Here is a 17,778-nt window from a genome sequence, read left to right as displayed (position 1 = left end):
TAATTTTTAATTAAATGATTTCTTCCCTTTTGTCTGTAACACTAAAATCCTTCACGTTCACCTAACTCCCACAACTGCACCAATCACATAATTGTCTTTTTATTTAGATCAACTTCAAAATTCCTTTGACATTTAGCCCCCTCCCTTCCAAATCTTCTGTCAACTTTACCATTCATGTATTGGCACGTATATATATATATACACATGCATTCATCTAATTTATGATCCATTGTTTCTAAACTTTTTGTTTTGTCTACAAAAACTTGCGTTTTAATTACTCTTTATCAACACCATATTAGGAGTAAAAAGTAGAAAGAAAGAACCAAGAGATTTCCCTTTTTAATATGATTAGTCAATAAAATCAAGAATTAGCACAATCGACTAATTACAAAATATAAGTCCATTGAATGTGGCACTATATATGACTCTAGGGAATTGGAGATGACAACTTAGAAAATGTAAAAATATTAAACAGTAAAATAGGATGTTGTAGAGCTATGCTCCTACTTACATTAAGTTATTTAAGATTTCACTTCGAAGATACATTCTTTAAAATAGCTTGTGTACAGTTACACCTTTTATAAATTTTCATTAACTTGTAGGCTCTAAACTTTTTGAATAAATCTTTTATGAAAAAAAATAAAGCTATGTAAAGTTGTGTAAAACTTCTCTTCACTATATATAAGCAAGAAAGGATTAAAATAGAAAACCTTAACGACACACTGCAAACTCTACGTTTCTACCGTAAACTTTTAGAACTAAAGAAAAGAAATAAAATAAAAATAAGTAAATTATCCAACAAAAAGACATTATTAATTAGAGAAATATGATTACACATTTTAGGTTTGCTTATAAAAAAACTATTTCTAAAATTTGCACTTTATTTTCGGAATACATCTATATATTCTTGTAAAGAAGTAACATTACTGACGATTTTTCATAAATGTTTTCTAAACTATCTTTTTAATTAAAAATTTATTAAAATTTTGGACGAAAATTAGAATTTAAAATGGCGAAGAAATTTTGGATAGTCCATATGATTTTGTGTGTGAAAAAAATGTGTGGGAATGAATTTTACGTTTGTATCCCCTCGTATACAATGAGTGCAAAAATTGTGAAAGCTTTTTGCCGTTACTTTCACTCTCACACTTTCTTTTTCTTTTCCTTTTCTTTCTTTTTTCTTTTGGCTTTTGTTTAAATTCCAAAGCCTAACTTCAATACACTCTGTGCCTCTCACGACCACACCACGTGTCCCAATTTTGTCGTGACTCGACTGTCGACGTGTTTCTCATAAAATCCCATAATTTAAAATGCAGAAAAAGAAAATTCCCCTTTGCTCTTTACAAAAATTCGAATCTCATTTTTATCATTCTTAAAAAAAGTAGGAGAAACCCTACCCAGTTCTAGAAGATGGATGGAGATCTCGACACGTGTCCTTCCATCTCAATGACTCACTTCGTGACGGTTCAACGTTCATGCACCGGAAGCTTGGACCCCTATATAAATTAGATAAACTCGGACTTCCACGTGGCTAGTTCTCACCGGTGATCGTCACATGTGGGCCCGCTAATCCAACAGTCCGACAAGGACGACCGTACTTATCTTATGTAGGCGCCACACTATATAAATACCCCTTTCCTTCTCTCGTTTCTGGAAAAAAAAAGGAAAAGAAAAGATAGGAAATAAAAAAAGAGTTTAATTCTTTTCCGAGAAGCAAAAAAAACAAAACAAAGAAAATCCTAATTTTCGTCTCTCCTGTTTTCAATGGACCCGCTGACGCAGCTTAGCTTACCGCCGGGGTTTAGATTTTTTCCGACCGACGAAGAGCTTTTAGTTCAGTATCTTTGCCGGAAAGTCGCTGGCCACCATTTCAGCTTGCAGCTCATCGCTGAGATTGACTTGTATAAATTCGATCCATGGGTTTTACCTGGTAAGATTCGAAAACCAAACCGAACCGAACCCAAACCCAAACCCAAAATCCCTTCTACTTTTTATATGTAAAACTAAGAGAAATTGTGATTTGCAGGGAAAGCTTTATTCGGGGAGAAAGAATGGTACTTTTTCAGCCCAAGAGATCGGAAATATCCAAACGGGTCTAGACCGAATCGGGTTGCCGGTTCGGGTTACTGGAAGGCGACCGGTACGGACAAAATAATCTCGTCGGAGGGGAAGAACGTGGGGATTAAAAAGGCTCTGGTTTTCTATGTGGGAAAAGCTCCGAAGGGAACAAAAACGAATTGGATTATGCACGAGTATCGCCTTATATCCTCCTCCAGGAAAACAGGAAGCTCCAAGGTACAATTGACAACAGATTTCAATTTTTCAAACCAACATTTTGGGTTTTGTAATTTTTTATTTTGTATTAATGGTTTTTTTTCCAAATTTTCAGCTGGATGATTGGGTTTTATGTCGGATTTATAAGAAGAATTCGAGTTGTCAGAAGCCGACGGGGAGTATTTCAAGTAAAGAATACAGCAATGGTTCTTCGCCGTCGTCGTCTTCTCACATCGACGAAGTCATCGAGTCCTTACCGGAAATGGGCGACGATTTCTTCGCGTACCCAAAAACAACATTACAACAAAACGACATTATGAACAAATTCCACTTTGAAATTCCGGCAGACTCTGTAAATTCCGATTGGGCGAGTCTGGCTAGGCTCTACTCAGTGCCGGAACTCGCTCCCGTCGACCACTCCGGAACGTTCAATTACAACAACAACAACACCATCGCCGATGTCTACGTTCCTTCGATTACATCGCCATTTTGCCAAGTGGATTACCCACCGCCGCCGGCGTTCCAATACTCGACGCAGCAACACGACGGCGGCGGCTTGTTCAGATTCAGCCAATGAGATGATTGCAAATGGCATTTGGATTTTGCGAAGAGAGTGTAAATAGAATTGGGATTCGAATAGACTTGACTTTGGGGAATTGGATTCTGAAAATGGAAGCAAAAGGAAAAGTTTGCTTTCTTTTTTGAACGGAAAAGCGAAAAACAGAGCACAAAAGAGAGAAACAGAGCATACTCTGCTTTGCTGCCTATAAACCTTTATTCTCTAACAAGTTCAATGTCCCATCCTATTAGACATTAGACTGAAAAATGAAACACCCAAATTAATACCTTTGTGCAAATTATTATTTAGGATTGAAACTTCATTAAATAGTTAGTGTGTTAGTGTTTTGGGAATTATTATTATTTTTTTATGCTCATCCTTATTTTATGATTATGATTAAATTATGATGAGTTTTTGTGATGGACTTGGTTTGTACTATTTTGATTTGCTTGTTATTCATATTTTGGAGAGGAAAGAAAAAGGTAAAAAAAACTCCTCTGCAATTGTTATTGTCAATTAGGTGGTAAGAAATTGATGGTTAAATATCATCGAACTTGACTTTTGGTTTATGAAGAAAATAAAATGATGGCATTTCAAAACGGAATGATAGTTGGGTTTTAAATGTGAAGTAAAAAAATGCAATCTAAAGTGACAAAATATTGATAATGTTTGGGAAATAATGGTTTGTTTATTTAGTAATTATCAAATTATGTATAGTTTACTTAATTAAGTCAAGTTAGTGATTTTATTTAGTGTCGGTGGTGGAGAATATATGGATTATGGTTATGTTAATAATTAAGTATGAATTAATTTAATTGCATTCTTATGCAATTAAAATAATTTATTTTATAGAATCAAAATGAGTTTTAACTTAGTGGTATTGACATATATTTTGATCCAACTCAATTATTAATATAAACATAATAATTCATAATAAAATCAAATATTATCAATAATTAATGATACTGGCTAATTCATGGTTTGACTCCTTAATTTATTTTCAACTTAATTATGCTAAGATATGACCTATTTAATTAAATCAAAATCGACTCACTTTCACTTGACTAAAACGTATGTTTAGTTGTCAAAGTCAGGTTATAGACTCAATCCTCTATTTTCATATTTATTGTATTAAAAAAATTTAGTTTAAATAGTATTTTAATCCATGTACTTTGACCACATGTACTATTTAAAATACATTAAATTTAGTTTATCTACTTTCAAGTTTCTATTGAAACTAGTTAAATAATAATAATTTCTAAAGTTTATCGTTCAAAGTAAGAGTGAAACTATTATGAGTTTTATTGAAATTACCTTAAAAAATTAAAATAAAATAAAATTGAAGGTAAATAAATTAAAATAATATTTTAAACGGAATATTTTAATCTTCACTCTAAATTGAATGGTTATTTGAATGTAAGTAATACTTGAATAAATATCCAAAGTTTTTCAAAGTTATAATTCATTAACCAATTAAATTATGTTGAGGTTTTTCTTAAGCGAATCTTTCAACCTTGATAATACTAATTTCATATATAATAACATTCCATAGAAATATTATTTGTTCATAAAGCACAAAAACTAGGATAACCAAACTCAGAAGAATCAACGGCCAAAGACGGTACACGTGGCAGAATGTGACAGTCACTAATAAAAAGATGTGAATTTTTTTCTTTCTTCAAAGAAAAAAAGATAAGAACTAGCACAGTAATAAATAAAAGTGTTTTCTAAGTGAAACTTCTACGTCCACTTTTCTCGGGGACCAAACAGAAAAGCTCCACGTGTCCCCAACAAAGTCCCACGTGCGAAAATTTAATTCTTTACATAATAAAAATAACAAGAAAAATAAAACCACTCGTCATGCCGACCATCACAAAAGCCTCCACGTGTGGTCAAACTTGACTTTTCATACTTGGTTTTGATTGGGCCACGTGTTGGGGCAGCCGCTCTTGTTTTAACCGTGCAAGTTATTGCTTCGGTTTTTCTCCATTACTTGAATTAGTGGATTTTCTTTCTTGTGCCCCCAATTATTCGTTCTTTTATATATATTTTTAAGTCAAAAGGAAGTTATTTAAAATTTTCGATTTTATTATAGCCATTAAAGTATTTTCTTTTTATTTAATTGATCATCTGAAAATTTTCAATAAAAAGTAGTTTTTATATTACAATTAGCATAATCTTTTTAGAACATAATTAACCTAATTTTGAGATTAACTTTTCTAATTTTAGTACTAATTAAACTCGATACACATAACTCAAACAAACTAGCATATGGTCTCACATATTTTATTATTGTTCTATAAGTTACTAACCCAACAAGGATGAACATATTTGTGGATATGTTGATATATACATCAAGATCCATATATCACATGGTTCGATATGAATATTAAATAATCATGGATATCTCTAACATTTGTTTAATAACAGATATCTCCAACATTTTTTGTAAATACTTGTAAAAATTAAAAGGTGTCATATATTTAGTTCAATATGAATATTAGGGGTGTTCAAAAAACCCGATGACCTGAAATAATCGATCAACTCAACCCAAAAGTTTAGGTTGGGTTATTAACTCATTTAGATTGGGTTAGGTTCAAATAAATGAAAATTTTATGGGTTGGGTTGGTTCATAGGTTCACCTAATATAACTCAAACCAACTTGAACCAACCCGAATTTATTATTAACATTAAAATATATATTTTTTATTACTTATAACACAATTATTTATACATATATCAATTTTAATTTTATTTAATTCCAATATTTTTTGAATAATTTATTCTTTAACAACTTTTAGAACTATAGAAAGAAAATTTTCACTATATATATTGAAATTGAGTTGTTAATCTTAATTCAATATAGGAAAATAATTAAATTAGATTTTTACATATTTATGCTTTGCTTCTTTTTAGAACAAAATTTTAAATAAATGACCCGATTAACTTGAACCAACCATGAGTTGAGTTTGGTTCATTTTTTAATAAGGGTTATTTGGGTTGAAAAAATTTACAATCCGAACAGGTTAGGTTAAAAAATCTTTCAACCCAATCTAACCCAACCCATAAACAACCTTAATGAATATGATGGTTAATAACAATATCCAAAACTTAATTTTGGAGTAAAACAACTTAATTATTAATCTAAATAAATTTTTATAATTTCATGACTTATAGAAATATCCGTCGATATAGGCATAAAATAAAGATCTCGATATCGATATCAACATCAATATTTTAATCATTGCTCAACCGTCATATATATACTTTCAACCTTATCCTTAATAATTTTTTTTATTTGAATTAGTTTTTTAAATCAAAAAAATATATGATCAAATTAAATATTAATTTATTTTGTTAATTTATAAAATTTAGCAAAGAATTGAAAATATCTCTAAAATAATACAAATGTATCTTTAATAAACACCTTATCTTCAAAGCACTAAAAATAAAATAGGCATCACACTGTTAATATATCACTATTATTATTATTATTTTTAATAGAGAAAAGCTTATTAGATTCCTTTGGTTTTTCTTTTGAAGTTTTAGTTTATGGTGAGAACAAAGAGCATACAAGAGATAAACATGCTTTCTCTTTCTCACCTTTTCTGTGATAATTGATTTGGTCTTAATAGAAGACCAAACAAAAGTTGATGTAATTATTCAAAATGGTCATTTTATTTTGTTCTTCCTTTATTAATTATTGACTTATACTTTATAAGATAGAGACTTCTTAGTTTTGAAATTTTATTTCTAAGACTTTCTTTATTTAACTTTCTAAAAATCGGGTTTTAGATTCATTTTTGTGTTTTTAAAATTTTAAAAATGTGTAGAATTTTTTTTTTTAAAAATAAAAAGCTTAATTTCCAATTAGGACTTTAGTATTTAAAAAAATGTTAGTTTTGACATTATAATAAATTGTATTATCCTTATAATAACTTTCAAATTTTGAATATGGTTGGTTGGTTGTGAATAAAAGGGTATTATCTGTTTTTTTTTGGATTTATATGAATTTTAAATTATGTTATGATTATATATATTAAAAAAAGAATTTGTAGGGTATATGGATAAAATGGAAATGCTTGGTTGTGAGAATTGGATTCTTTGGCATCTTCAAATAAGGGTTGAAATGGTTGCATCACTAGCCAAAAAGCAAACCTCAATCACACAAGTTTCAATTGATAGAGGCTTAAAGGCTGCAAGGATATTTGTTAAAATGGAAAATCATTATTGGAAAGTAGACTTATTCTTATTTTCTTTCTTTTGCAACACTTTTACTTTTCCAATATACCTTTTTTTTTTTTTTTTTATCCCAACTAATGCTAGTGTCAGTGTGTCACTATCTTTCCAATATATAAATTAAAATAAGCGTTTCTTAAATTATTATTTTGTAAATCATCCCAAGAAGATCTATCTAAAATAACCTCTCAATTGTGTAGAAAAGTGATTTTGAGCTATAACAAGAGCATAATTCAGCTAATATAAAAAATGTAATAACAATTTCGAGATTAGAAGTTCGATCTCTTCATCCTACATATTATAAAAATAATGTTTTTAAACACTTTAAAAGTCATTCCAAACATCCTCTAAAATTTAGATCTTAATTAAAATTTGAACATTGACTATTTAGTTTCCTAACTTACACAAATTTTAACTCATCGGCGTTGACAAGTATTTTTCTATTCATTAACTCTATCTTAGTATGCTCACTAAAACTATCTTGGTATGCTCACTAATCAACATAAAATAAAGATAGAAGCAACAAGTTCAAGAAAATAACAAGATTTAGGCCAAAGATAGTGTCCTAAGCACATAGAGGAATGTACACATGCCCAAATTAATGGCTTTGTACACTTTTTCTACTTTTAAACTCTATAAATACATCATTATAGCTTTATATGAGGTAACTTCAATCCTACTTTCAAACTCTCTGATTTTACACTCTTTCTCATTGATTTGCATCGGAGTGTGTGAGAAAAACCATACTAATATGCAAGTTTTATGTTTTGTAAGTCATATTCTTCTCCTCTTGAAATAAATTCTCTGTTGGTGTCATGTAAAGGTTAGGTACAGTTTTTTTGTTTAAATTTTAACATCAACAATGGGTATTAATAGAAGAGATTAACTTTGACATATTATCTAGAGAAAGACACATACCCTCGTGTGACGAGAGAGCAAATTCATGTGTTGATTTTTATTTTTGAAGAAACACAAAAGACAGACAAAAATTTCTTTTAGAAATTAAAACTGATCTATGGGATTAAATATGATACACACAGTTTTGATTTATTTTTTTTGTTGCACTTAATACGCTATAAAAGAAACAATAAGCAATATTTATCCCCTTTTTTTCTATATAAGTTTAAGTATTTGAAAAGTTATTCCAAACCGACTTTAAATTTGTTTTTTTTCCATATTCTTTTAAACTTAAATTAATTTAAATTTATGTGTTTTTAATGGGACTAAATTTATTTCTTTGAAATTTGTAACGTAAACTCTAACCTCGTACCCAAAAGGCAAAACACTACTCTTCCATCATTTCTTTGATATTGTGATTGTTAACAACATTATTGACACTATTTTTTGACGACGTTAACATCATTTGTGTACACATCGTATTTGTTTCATTTACATTGTCAACTTTATAATGCCCCAAAAATTATGAAAAGGTTGTTGGTCTATCATACAGTTAGAAACGAAAAATGATACCACAAAAATCTTTATCATTTATCAGAAGATTAAAGGTGGTGTGTGACATATCCTTATTTCATTGATTCTGATTAATGGCGTGTGATCGATGTCAACATTTGTATCTTTGAACTCTATTCAATGAAGAGCGTTCGATGGAAGGTTGTCAAGACCACTATCATAGGGAAGCGTGAAGATTAGTTTCTCAAAGTCCACTTTTAGCTAAAGCAGTTAATGGGGGAGGAGACTGTTTATGTGTGTATTTGAGAATTGAAAGATAAACGAGCTAAGAAGAAAAGCGATTATTCTTTTAAAGTGTAAAATGACAAGATGGTTTAGCTTATAGAAATAGAATCCCCCATTCATATTCATGGTCCTAGGGTATTACTCAATCAATCTTGATTACATGACTTACTTAAGCGAAAAAGTCGACATTAAGCATCCTAAACTATCAATTAAGATTTGCATCCTAATTAATCTATGTGTGCATTAACGAAGCATGAAAATCATGCTAAGACTAATTAAACAGATGCATTAAGTTCTAGAGCTAAGCCATGATGTTTAGCCAACAAAAACGCCGATTTGTTAATCAATTGTTCTTTATCCTTAAGTCATTCAAGAAAACTATATGATGTTTTCGGAAATACTGTGAAAACAAACCATATGCCCATGAGATGACTTTAGCTACTTGGCAACTAATACATAACAATTACCGATTACATGTTGAGTGCTAACATATATTATTGTTTATTATTTATTAGGGTAGATCAATTTTTTACTTTTTTTTTTATCTGTCCTATCTATATAAATCTCATTAGTGTGTATGTCTTAGTTAACTTTTGATTAATAAGAAAAACCTACTTCTTCCTCTATTTTTACATGGTATCGGAGCAGAAATTAATCGGTAATTTGTGATCTCTACTGTGGCACCTACAATTCAAGGGATGTTAACATTCATCGGTGTTTGATTTGGTATTTAATTGATTTTGTATTTGATTGATTTGTGTGGAGATAACTTTGGCCGTGCGTGAGGTTGAAGAAAAAAACTGGAATCAGCTGACTTTGACGACATTTTTTGGCATTAAATAAGAAGAATTGAAAATTATTCAATTTCTTTTGGTAATCTTGATTTTTCCAAAAAGGTCGTGAAAACAAACCATATACCCATGAGATGACTTTAGCTACTTGACAACTAACACATATTTACGGATTACATGTTAAATTTCTAGCGATCAGCATGCTTAACGATTTGAATTGTCAATTCTAACCATTCAAATACTAAGAATTCAATCTAGAGATAAAAATAAACAACAGAAGGATATATATATACACATATATATGTGTGTATGAAGCATAATCTTTATATAAATAGAGATTGGATTCTTACAAATCCATATACTAAACAAGGCTAATCAAGATTACATAAGTTGAAATCAGGGCTCGCAAACATTGAGCCATGTTTCAACTTAAAGGAAAACAACCTAAAACTAAGTAGAAGATGAAGAATTTAGGAAAAGGCCCATAGTTTGGAATGGGCGCCTCCCTCTCAATCCTTTGCATAATTTTGCCCTAAAATGAAGATGGTATTTAAAGGAACTGATGGAGCATTGTAGCATTGCAGGATAGCGCTACAGTGCTTAAGGCCCTCCTATTGCACGATTCCACCATTTTGCTTCCAATTCTTGCCAATTCCTCTATTTAAGCCCAAATTGCATCCAAAATATCCCGATTTCTCTTATGCTCAATAACCTATCTAAGAACTAAAATAAATATTAAATTCATAGGAACTTGCACGATTTAGTCGAAAAAGATAGCTCATTTAGAGAGCTATCAAAGAGTTTCTGAATCTTCCAAATGATGAAGAATTTCCATAACTTTTGAAGAAAACCTTTGCGATTTTTGACCAATTCGAGCATTGAATGATTAAGATTGATTTATTTGCAGTCATATTTTTTGGAGCGAGATATTCCAAGAGAGAGAAGAATAAGAGGAAAAACAGCCAAAAAATGGCAATTGTAGAGTTTTGAAATTATGAAAAGTTAGAGTCGCCACAAGAGAAGTCCTTGAATCAACAAATCTTGTTAACTCATATTTTCTCGCATATTTTCTATTGTTCTTTGTTATAGGTACTTTTGAACCTTAGCAGAAAACACAAAAAAGAAAATAACACGGAGAATAAAACCAGAACACGATTCTAAGGAAGTCTAGAAAAAAAGGAATTGGGCCAACCGACCCAAATGTCCCTTCGACCTATGAGTGCAGATTTTGCCATCAATAATTAACGTCATCTATGAGGAAAAGTATTGCCACATAGTAAAAAAATTCAAGATTGTATCGAGATTCGAAGGAAGATGAAGAAACAAAATGAGACAATTCCAATAGGAAGAAAGACCCCGAAAGTTAGAGAGTTGATTTGAAGGTTGGTTTCTATTCTAAACTCACTTTATCTCATTGTGAGAGAGAAAGAGTCGAGAGAAAATTCGAAGGATTAAAGCAGAGAGTAGCTCTCACCATAGAGAGTAGCTCTTAAGAAGAAGATAGAAAAAATTTACCAACTATAGTTAGAAACCATGTAAGAGACAAACTCAAAGTGAGGGTGAATTGTGGTGAGGCAAAAAATAAAGATGGCTGAGGTCAAGGTTGACCATCCCTTGGAGGCGAAGACCAAGGTCGACCATCCCTTGGTATTAGAGGCTGAGGTCGATCATCTCTTGGTAGTTGAGGAAGAGGTTGACCATTCCTTGGTAGCCGAGATAGAGGTCGACCATCTTTCAATGGCCAAGGTAAAATTCGAGCATCCCATTGTAACTGAGGGAGAGGTCTACCATACTTTGGAATCTAAAATGCACTCAAAAAGTACATTTTTTGGCTTTTAATTTCATTAGTTTTATTGTTAATTTGTGTTCGTTGATGCAGTTTTACGTTTAACTTGTAAGAATCGAGCATTTGGATCAGAATGTGCGATTTTGAGATTAAAATTATGAAAATACCTCTATAATTAGGTCAAAGTTTAACCTAAGGAAAGAAAAAGGGTCAAAGTTGATGAAACGTGATGAACTAGGGCAAAAAGAGGCATCAAAGCCACATGGTGGTGTTGTCCTGCTGCTTTAAAACCTGCTGATTTGAGTGGCTATTTTAGGCAAATGGCCAATCGTTTTCTTCATTTTTTTTCATTCTCTATTCATCTAAAATATTAGTTTTAGAGTTTCTTTCCTCCACTTTCGAGAAAACGTTTTGGGAGCGTTTGAATCCAAGAGAGAGAGTTCTGTGCAGAATACAGAGGTTCCTTGGTGTCGAAGTCGATCGAGAGAATTGGAGGGTCTATTCCATCACGGAAATGAGATTGGAATGCCAGATAATTCTTTCTTTCCCTTTTTCATCTTGGATTCTTTTCTGTATTTTTGTATTCTTTCTATGTTCTATCTATGCAAGCCATGTGAAGCTGAGTTTCTCATAATTTAGGGGTAGATGAATTCTTTGGCTTATTTATTAAACAGTTTGCTTCTTGAATGTAAATTCTCGTTTACGCTTTCTAGTGTGGCCGTTCTTAATTCCTTTGAACGTTTGATCAATATTTGAATGATTCTATGATTTTAATCTTGCTTGAAAGAGTACGCTTTAGATTAGACCATACATGCTAGACTATCATTTGAAAACACGAGAGTAGTTAGTTAATGATAAATGTTGTTGATGAAGAGTCTCAATGCTTTGCTTAATTATCTAGTTTGAAGAGATTAGTAATTAGTAATTAGGTGAAATAAAAGATTGATCTTGAGAGGGATAATTCAGACAAAAGACTTGTAAATCTAGGTGTTGTATTAATTGGTTCAAGAGTGAAAGAAATTGTGATTAATAATGCTTTTGATGAACTCTCTTCTCTAAAACATCTCTTGTTGATAAACATCATATTCAATCATTTTTATTTCTTTCTTAGATTAACTTAGTTTAATTTACATCTCGAGCCGGTCCCTAAACGAAATTAAAAAGATTTTTGAATAGTTAAAAGATTATCAATCTGATTCGATTCTGTACGCACAATACTCAGTTTTGACCATTGTAACTATATTATAATTTAAGGCATGCGCTTGTGTGTTATCAGTAGCCGAGGAAGAGGTTGACTATCCCATGGTTGCAGAGGCCGAGGCCAACCATCCTTTTATGGTTGAGGCTAAGGTTGCAGCTGATTTAAAAACTCTGACTAAAGAACAACTCGAGGAAGGAATTGTGGCTAACCAAAAAATGCAATCAAGAGAAGAGTTGGAATCTATCCTTCTCACATATGAGAAGAGGACAAGTCAATATCGAAACCACACTAGGGTTGAACAGAGAAAAAAGTTAGTTTCCTGAGGAAAAATGCTTATGTGTGCTTAGTCATATGAAGATGTGTCAAGAATTGATCTTAGCATAATGAAACATCGATTGAATGTGAACGGAGATTGCAAACTCGTAAAACAAAAGCAACGAGCATTTAACCAAGAATAAAACAAGATTATAGCCAACCAAGTTGATGATCTTGATATATTAGACATAGAAATTTTTTGCCACTTGATCATTAGTTTAGAAAACAAAAGAAAGCATCAATAATTGAAAAAAAAAAAACTTCGAATTGTTGCACAACCTTTGTTTGGATTAAGTATTTTTGAAAATGTCCGTGAATAATGGTTCTTTTAACGATTGTCATTCGAAGAAAAGAAATCAATGTTTTTTACGCAATTGTTGGAAGAAGAAGTTTATATTGTTTGAACTTGAATATTGGAAGGAGCTTCACGTTTGACATTGTTTAGATATTATGCACATTGAGAAGAATATATGTATGAATTTGATGGGTACCATGCTCGATATTCCTGACAAGACAAAGGATGGATTGCAAACTCGCCATGACCTAGAAAAACTAGGCATTCATCTTAAGTTCGTGTTGGGAATGTCGTAGAACTTGTAGTTCGTGTTAAACATTATATTTATCATTAATAATAAATTGTTGATTTTTCATTCTATTATGAAAATCCAATAAACATGTCCATGACTATAGTCTGAATACTGTAACTTTATGTAGTGACATAAACAGGATCAAGTTAACAATATATAGCCTAAATGGTCTAATAAGTATATGGATGAAATTGGGTATCTCATCCTATTAACATTATTGGATGCGACCCATCTGTAGTTGTTACAAATAGCTGTAAAGTGCTACAAACGATGTGATCTACAGATCATTCATGTAGAGACATGTGAGTGAGGGCATCCTATGCAATGAGTTTGCATATAGACTGGACCACGAAAATAGTCACTTTTCTTTATAACAACCGTTTACTGTTAAAACTGACTATTTCATTTATTAAATAACCTAGGTTAACTCGATCTTAATCTTGAGCTAGCTATGAACTCCTACTTGTTCGGGATTATCATTTGATCTGCAAACGGTGAGAGAAATCCAACAGCACTGCTCAATAAGCCTCCCATTTTGGGGATAAGACCGGATGAATAGCTGGGGACATAGCCCTGCAAGATGAAATTCACTCCTACCCGATTTAGGGTTAGCAGATAGGTTGTAATAGCATGTACTGCTTCCAGGTCTTGAACAATTGAGGCCCCACCTTCTCATGATAGAGAAAGGACTTGATTCATAGGTGTTATGAATCTAACTTGTTCATTAAAGAGTCAATGGGAACTTAAGGAATAAGATGTATTCATAGGGGTAAAACGGTTATCTTGACCCAGCTGTGATTACGAACAACCTGTGAAGGATCGGCTTACTGATTATGGTTATATAAAGTGAACATAATATATCTACAGTGAGGGGAGTTCAACTTGGGCTATAGTGAAGTGACCCATTAGTTAACGAATGGGGGTTAGATCGGTCTAATGAGTTTAACCGATTAATCTTGGATCATTGGAGCCTATGATCTGTAGGTCTGCAAGGTCCCCCTACTAGCTCGTAAATGGATAAGCTTTAGAGTAGCTTGATAAGTTAATTTGAAACGTTCAAATTAGAATTAGACATAATAGGAGAATTTATATTTAAATATGATTTAAATATATTAAGATGGATTTGTGCAAAATTAATTTAATATTTGATATTAAATTAATTAGTATTATTTAAAAATTAATTCTATAAAATTAATAAAATTTTCAGTTTTAAAATCAAAATTGATTATGAAATCGGTTTTGATAAATAGAAAATTGAAAAGTTGAAAATCATGCACAAAATGGAAAATCAAGTTTTTCCATTACCCATCTTTTACATGCTCACACAAATACCATTACCTTTCTCTTCATTTACTCCAAGCATGAGCTGCAACTCATGCAGTTTTCTTCTTTGCATGTTTACATGCAATAAATAAAGAAGAATGAAGTGATTTTGAGGCATTCATTCAATAAAAATTTTAGAGAAAATTTTGGGCTGAAGAAGAGTTCTTCAAGCGTGCTGGTGCAGTGAGCTTTTCTCTGGTTTTCTGTTACTTCAAGCTGTTCTTGAGTCCCATACCTCATTCTAAAGCTCCAAGAGAATAGTGGGGAAGATCTTGAGGTGGTTCACGGTGTTCTTTGGAGAAGACTACTACTGTTGATCGAGTTCTTGAAGAGTTCTACAAAGGTATGATCACAAACCCTCTTATTTTAGATGAACATGCTTTAGTTTTTGCCAAATTAGTAAATTTAAATGCTTATTGATCCACTTTCGCTGCATGTTAATACACTCTTACAGTTGGTGCCAAAGGTTGTGGAGATTTGATTAGAAAAGTTAATTGTTTTGAATGGCTCTCTAATGTGGTATAAGTTAAAAAAGTAAATGGAAAGCAGTGAATGTGTATCAATTTCACTTATTTGAATAAGACTTGTCCCAAAGATAGTTTTCTTCTTCCAATGATTGATTAATTGGTGGATGCCTGATTGACCAAATGTGAATGAATGATAAGAATATAATTTAGTGTGATCTAGTGTAAGCATACACTAAAAAAAGGAATAACTTAGTGGTGTTTCAAATATCGTATCTCAAAAGACTAGTTGTTTCTGAATTTTTCTAAGACAATTGACAGCATAAAAAATATGTTATCTTGCTCTGCTTAATTCGAGTTTGTTCTTGAACTTTATGTGTTTATTTGACTATTTTATAGGTTTTGAGTGTCTAGGAGGTAGAATTGAGTATTTTGAGCCATTAGGGGTTAATTTGGAACAATCTGGACTTCAAAGGATATAAATTACCAAAATGCCTCTGAAGAGAGCATTGCAACCCTCTACCGAGTATAGCATTATGCTCAAAGATAGCTTGAATGCATCGCTAGCAGCGTTGCAACGCCTCCTTTACGATGTATCATTACGCTACAAGGTAGTAGTTGACATTGAAGAGAGCGTTGAACTACGGAGATTGACAAGAATCATCGAGTGTGCACGTGTCTGCCCAAATCGATGTAGCATTGCAACACTGCTTTTACGCTTAAGGTCTACGCTTTGATTGGAGTGTTGCAGAGTAACCCTCAACATTGCAACGCTGCGCCAGTTTTACAAATATCTTCTTTTGCCGAATTAGGTGAGAAGAGAGGAGATTTGATTTCAGCCGACTTCTACATTGATTTTCTCCAATTTTCTTATGTTATTGGTTTGAGGATGTATCAAAACAATTGCTTGGCATTTACCATAAACACTATGAGCTAAGGTAATCATTTCTAGCTTTTGGGTTTAGGATTTTTTTTAAACCTATTTCGATGTATTTGTGAGTTTTCAAATTAGTTTATTGTAATTGTAAAATTTAGTTGTGTTCTTGAATGATTAGGATTATATTATTGGACGTAATTTTATAATTCTTACTTTTGTTTGACATATATGTCGTGACAATCATCTTGAAGCAATTGATAGGTTAGCTTGCGAATCAATTTAGATGAGTATTGTTCTAACCAACTTGGAATTGAATCAACGAAAGTTTAATTAAGGTTGTTCCTGTTAGATGTTCAACTAGTCTTTTCCCTAGATCTTAATGCGATTAGGCCAACTTAATTTTGCATGCTGTTCATCGATTTGAATTGGGCCAATTAGTTGATTAGGTCAAATTAATTGGTTATTCCAATTAATTTGGTTAGGTATAAAAAATTACTAGACTTTAGTAATGAGAATTCTATGATCAAATACATTGAATAGGAGAATTCCGAAACAACCCAAGCTAGGCTTTCTCAAATTGAATTTCAACACTTTATTTTATTTTATGCATTTAATTTTATTTGAAACAAAATAATTTCACAAACCTCCTTCTTTGGTTACCTTGGGACTGAAAAAATTCGAGGGCTCCCTGTGTTCGTCCTGTGCAACCACTACTATATTAGTTAAGTGGATACGGTTAAATTATTTGGTTTGGATTTGGCGACGAAATACGCTCCGGCAAAATTAGCTTCATTGCCAGGGAGCCAAGTATTCTCTTTTGAAGGGTTTTTGGTTCTTTGTTTGTTCTTGAATTTTCTTTCTTTGTATGACTCGATCCTCCCAGGATCGAAATTCTTTGTTATATTTTGCAGAAATGGTAAGGAGGAATGGAGATGAAGAAGAGAAGTTAAAGAACGTAGAGCTATTGAAAGAAAAATTCGTGTAGAAGGCACATTTAAAGAAGAGCATTAGGAAGAGGAGTTTGAACAAGAGATAATGGCGCAGCCTGAAGAGCGTACCTTGAGACCTTACTCAGCAACTCTTCAGCATTATCTATCTTGAGACTATAGGTACCTTCAAGCTTAAGTCTTGATTAATTCACTTACTACCTATTCTATATGGTTTGACAGGAGAGAACCACACAAACACTTAAAGAAGTTCCATATTGTAAGCGATGGTATGAGATCCCATGGTGGTATGGAGGTGCAGATGAATCTGATGGCTTAAGCTAAGGGTTGACTTTATTATCTTATTGCTGGATCAATGATCCTTGTTGAGATGAAGAAGTAGTTTTTGGAGAAATTCTTTCCTACCTAAATAGTTGCAAGAATCAGGAAAGAGATTTATGACATTACCCAGTTTGAAGAGGATACCCTGTACGAGTATTGAGAGTGCTTCAAGCGCCTTCATGGTAGCTTTCCACATCATTAGATCTCTGATGTACTTCTGATACAATACTTCTATTAAGGGCTTGTCTAATGATAAAGTACCATTGATGCAACTACAGGAGAAACCCTTGTTAATAAGACCCTTTCAGAGGCCAGAGCACTCATTAGACAATGTTATTAAGGACATTGTCAGATTTGAAGGTGTGACCTTTCCCGAGCTAACGGGCTTTAGATTTGACA

General features: G+C 32.2%; 1 protein-coding gene across 1 annotated transcript; it reads left to right on the top strand.

The window, feature by feature from the left end:
- The first annotated feature begins 1,637 nt into the window (after positions 1 to 1,637).
- Positions 1,638 to 3,325, top strand: LOC120092127 (NAC domain-containing protein JA2-like). The gene is made up of 3 exons (XM_039050340.1): positions 1,638 to 1,930; positions 2,027 to 2,295; positions 2,390 to 3,325. The coding sequence occupies exons 1-3, from the start codon at positions 1,765 to 1,767 to the stop codon at positions 2,849 to 2,851; spliced, it is 897 nt and encodes a 298-aa protein (XP_038906268.1). The 5' UTR covers positions 1,638 to 1,764; the 3' UTR covers positions 2,852 to 3,325.
- Positions 3,326 to 17,778: the final 14,453 nt, after the last annotated feature.

The sequence above is a fragment of the Benincasa hispida genome, chromosome 11 (genome assembly GCF_009727055.1).
Source record: "Benincasa hispida cultivar B227 chromosome 11, ASM972705v1, whole genome shotgun sequence".
In the NCBI taxonomy this organism is placed as follows: Eukaryota; Viridiplantae; Streptophyta; class Magnoliopsida; order Cucurbitales; family Cucurbitaceae; genus Benincasa; species Benincasa hispida.
The sequence above is the reverse complement of the archived record's forward strand: the minus strand, read 5'-3'. Positions and strand labels throughout refer to the sequence as shown.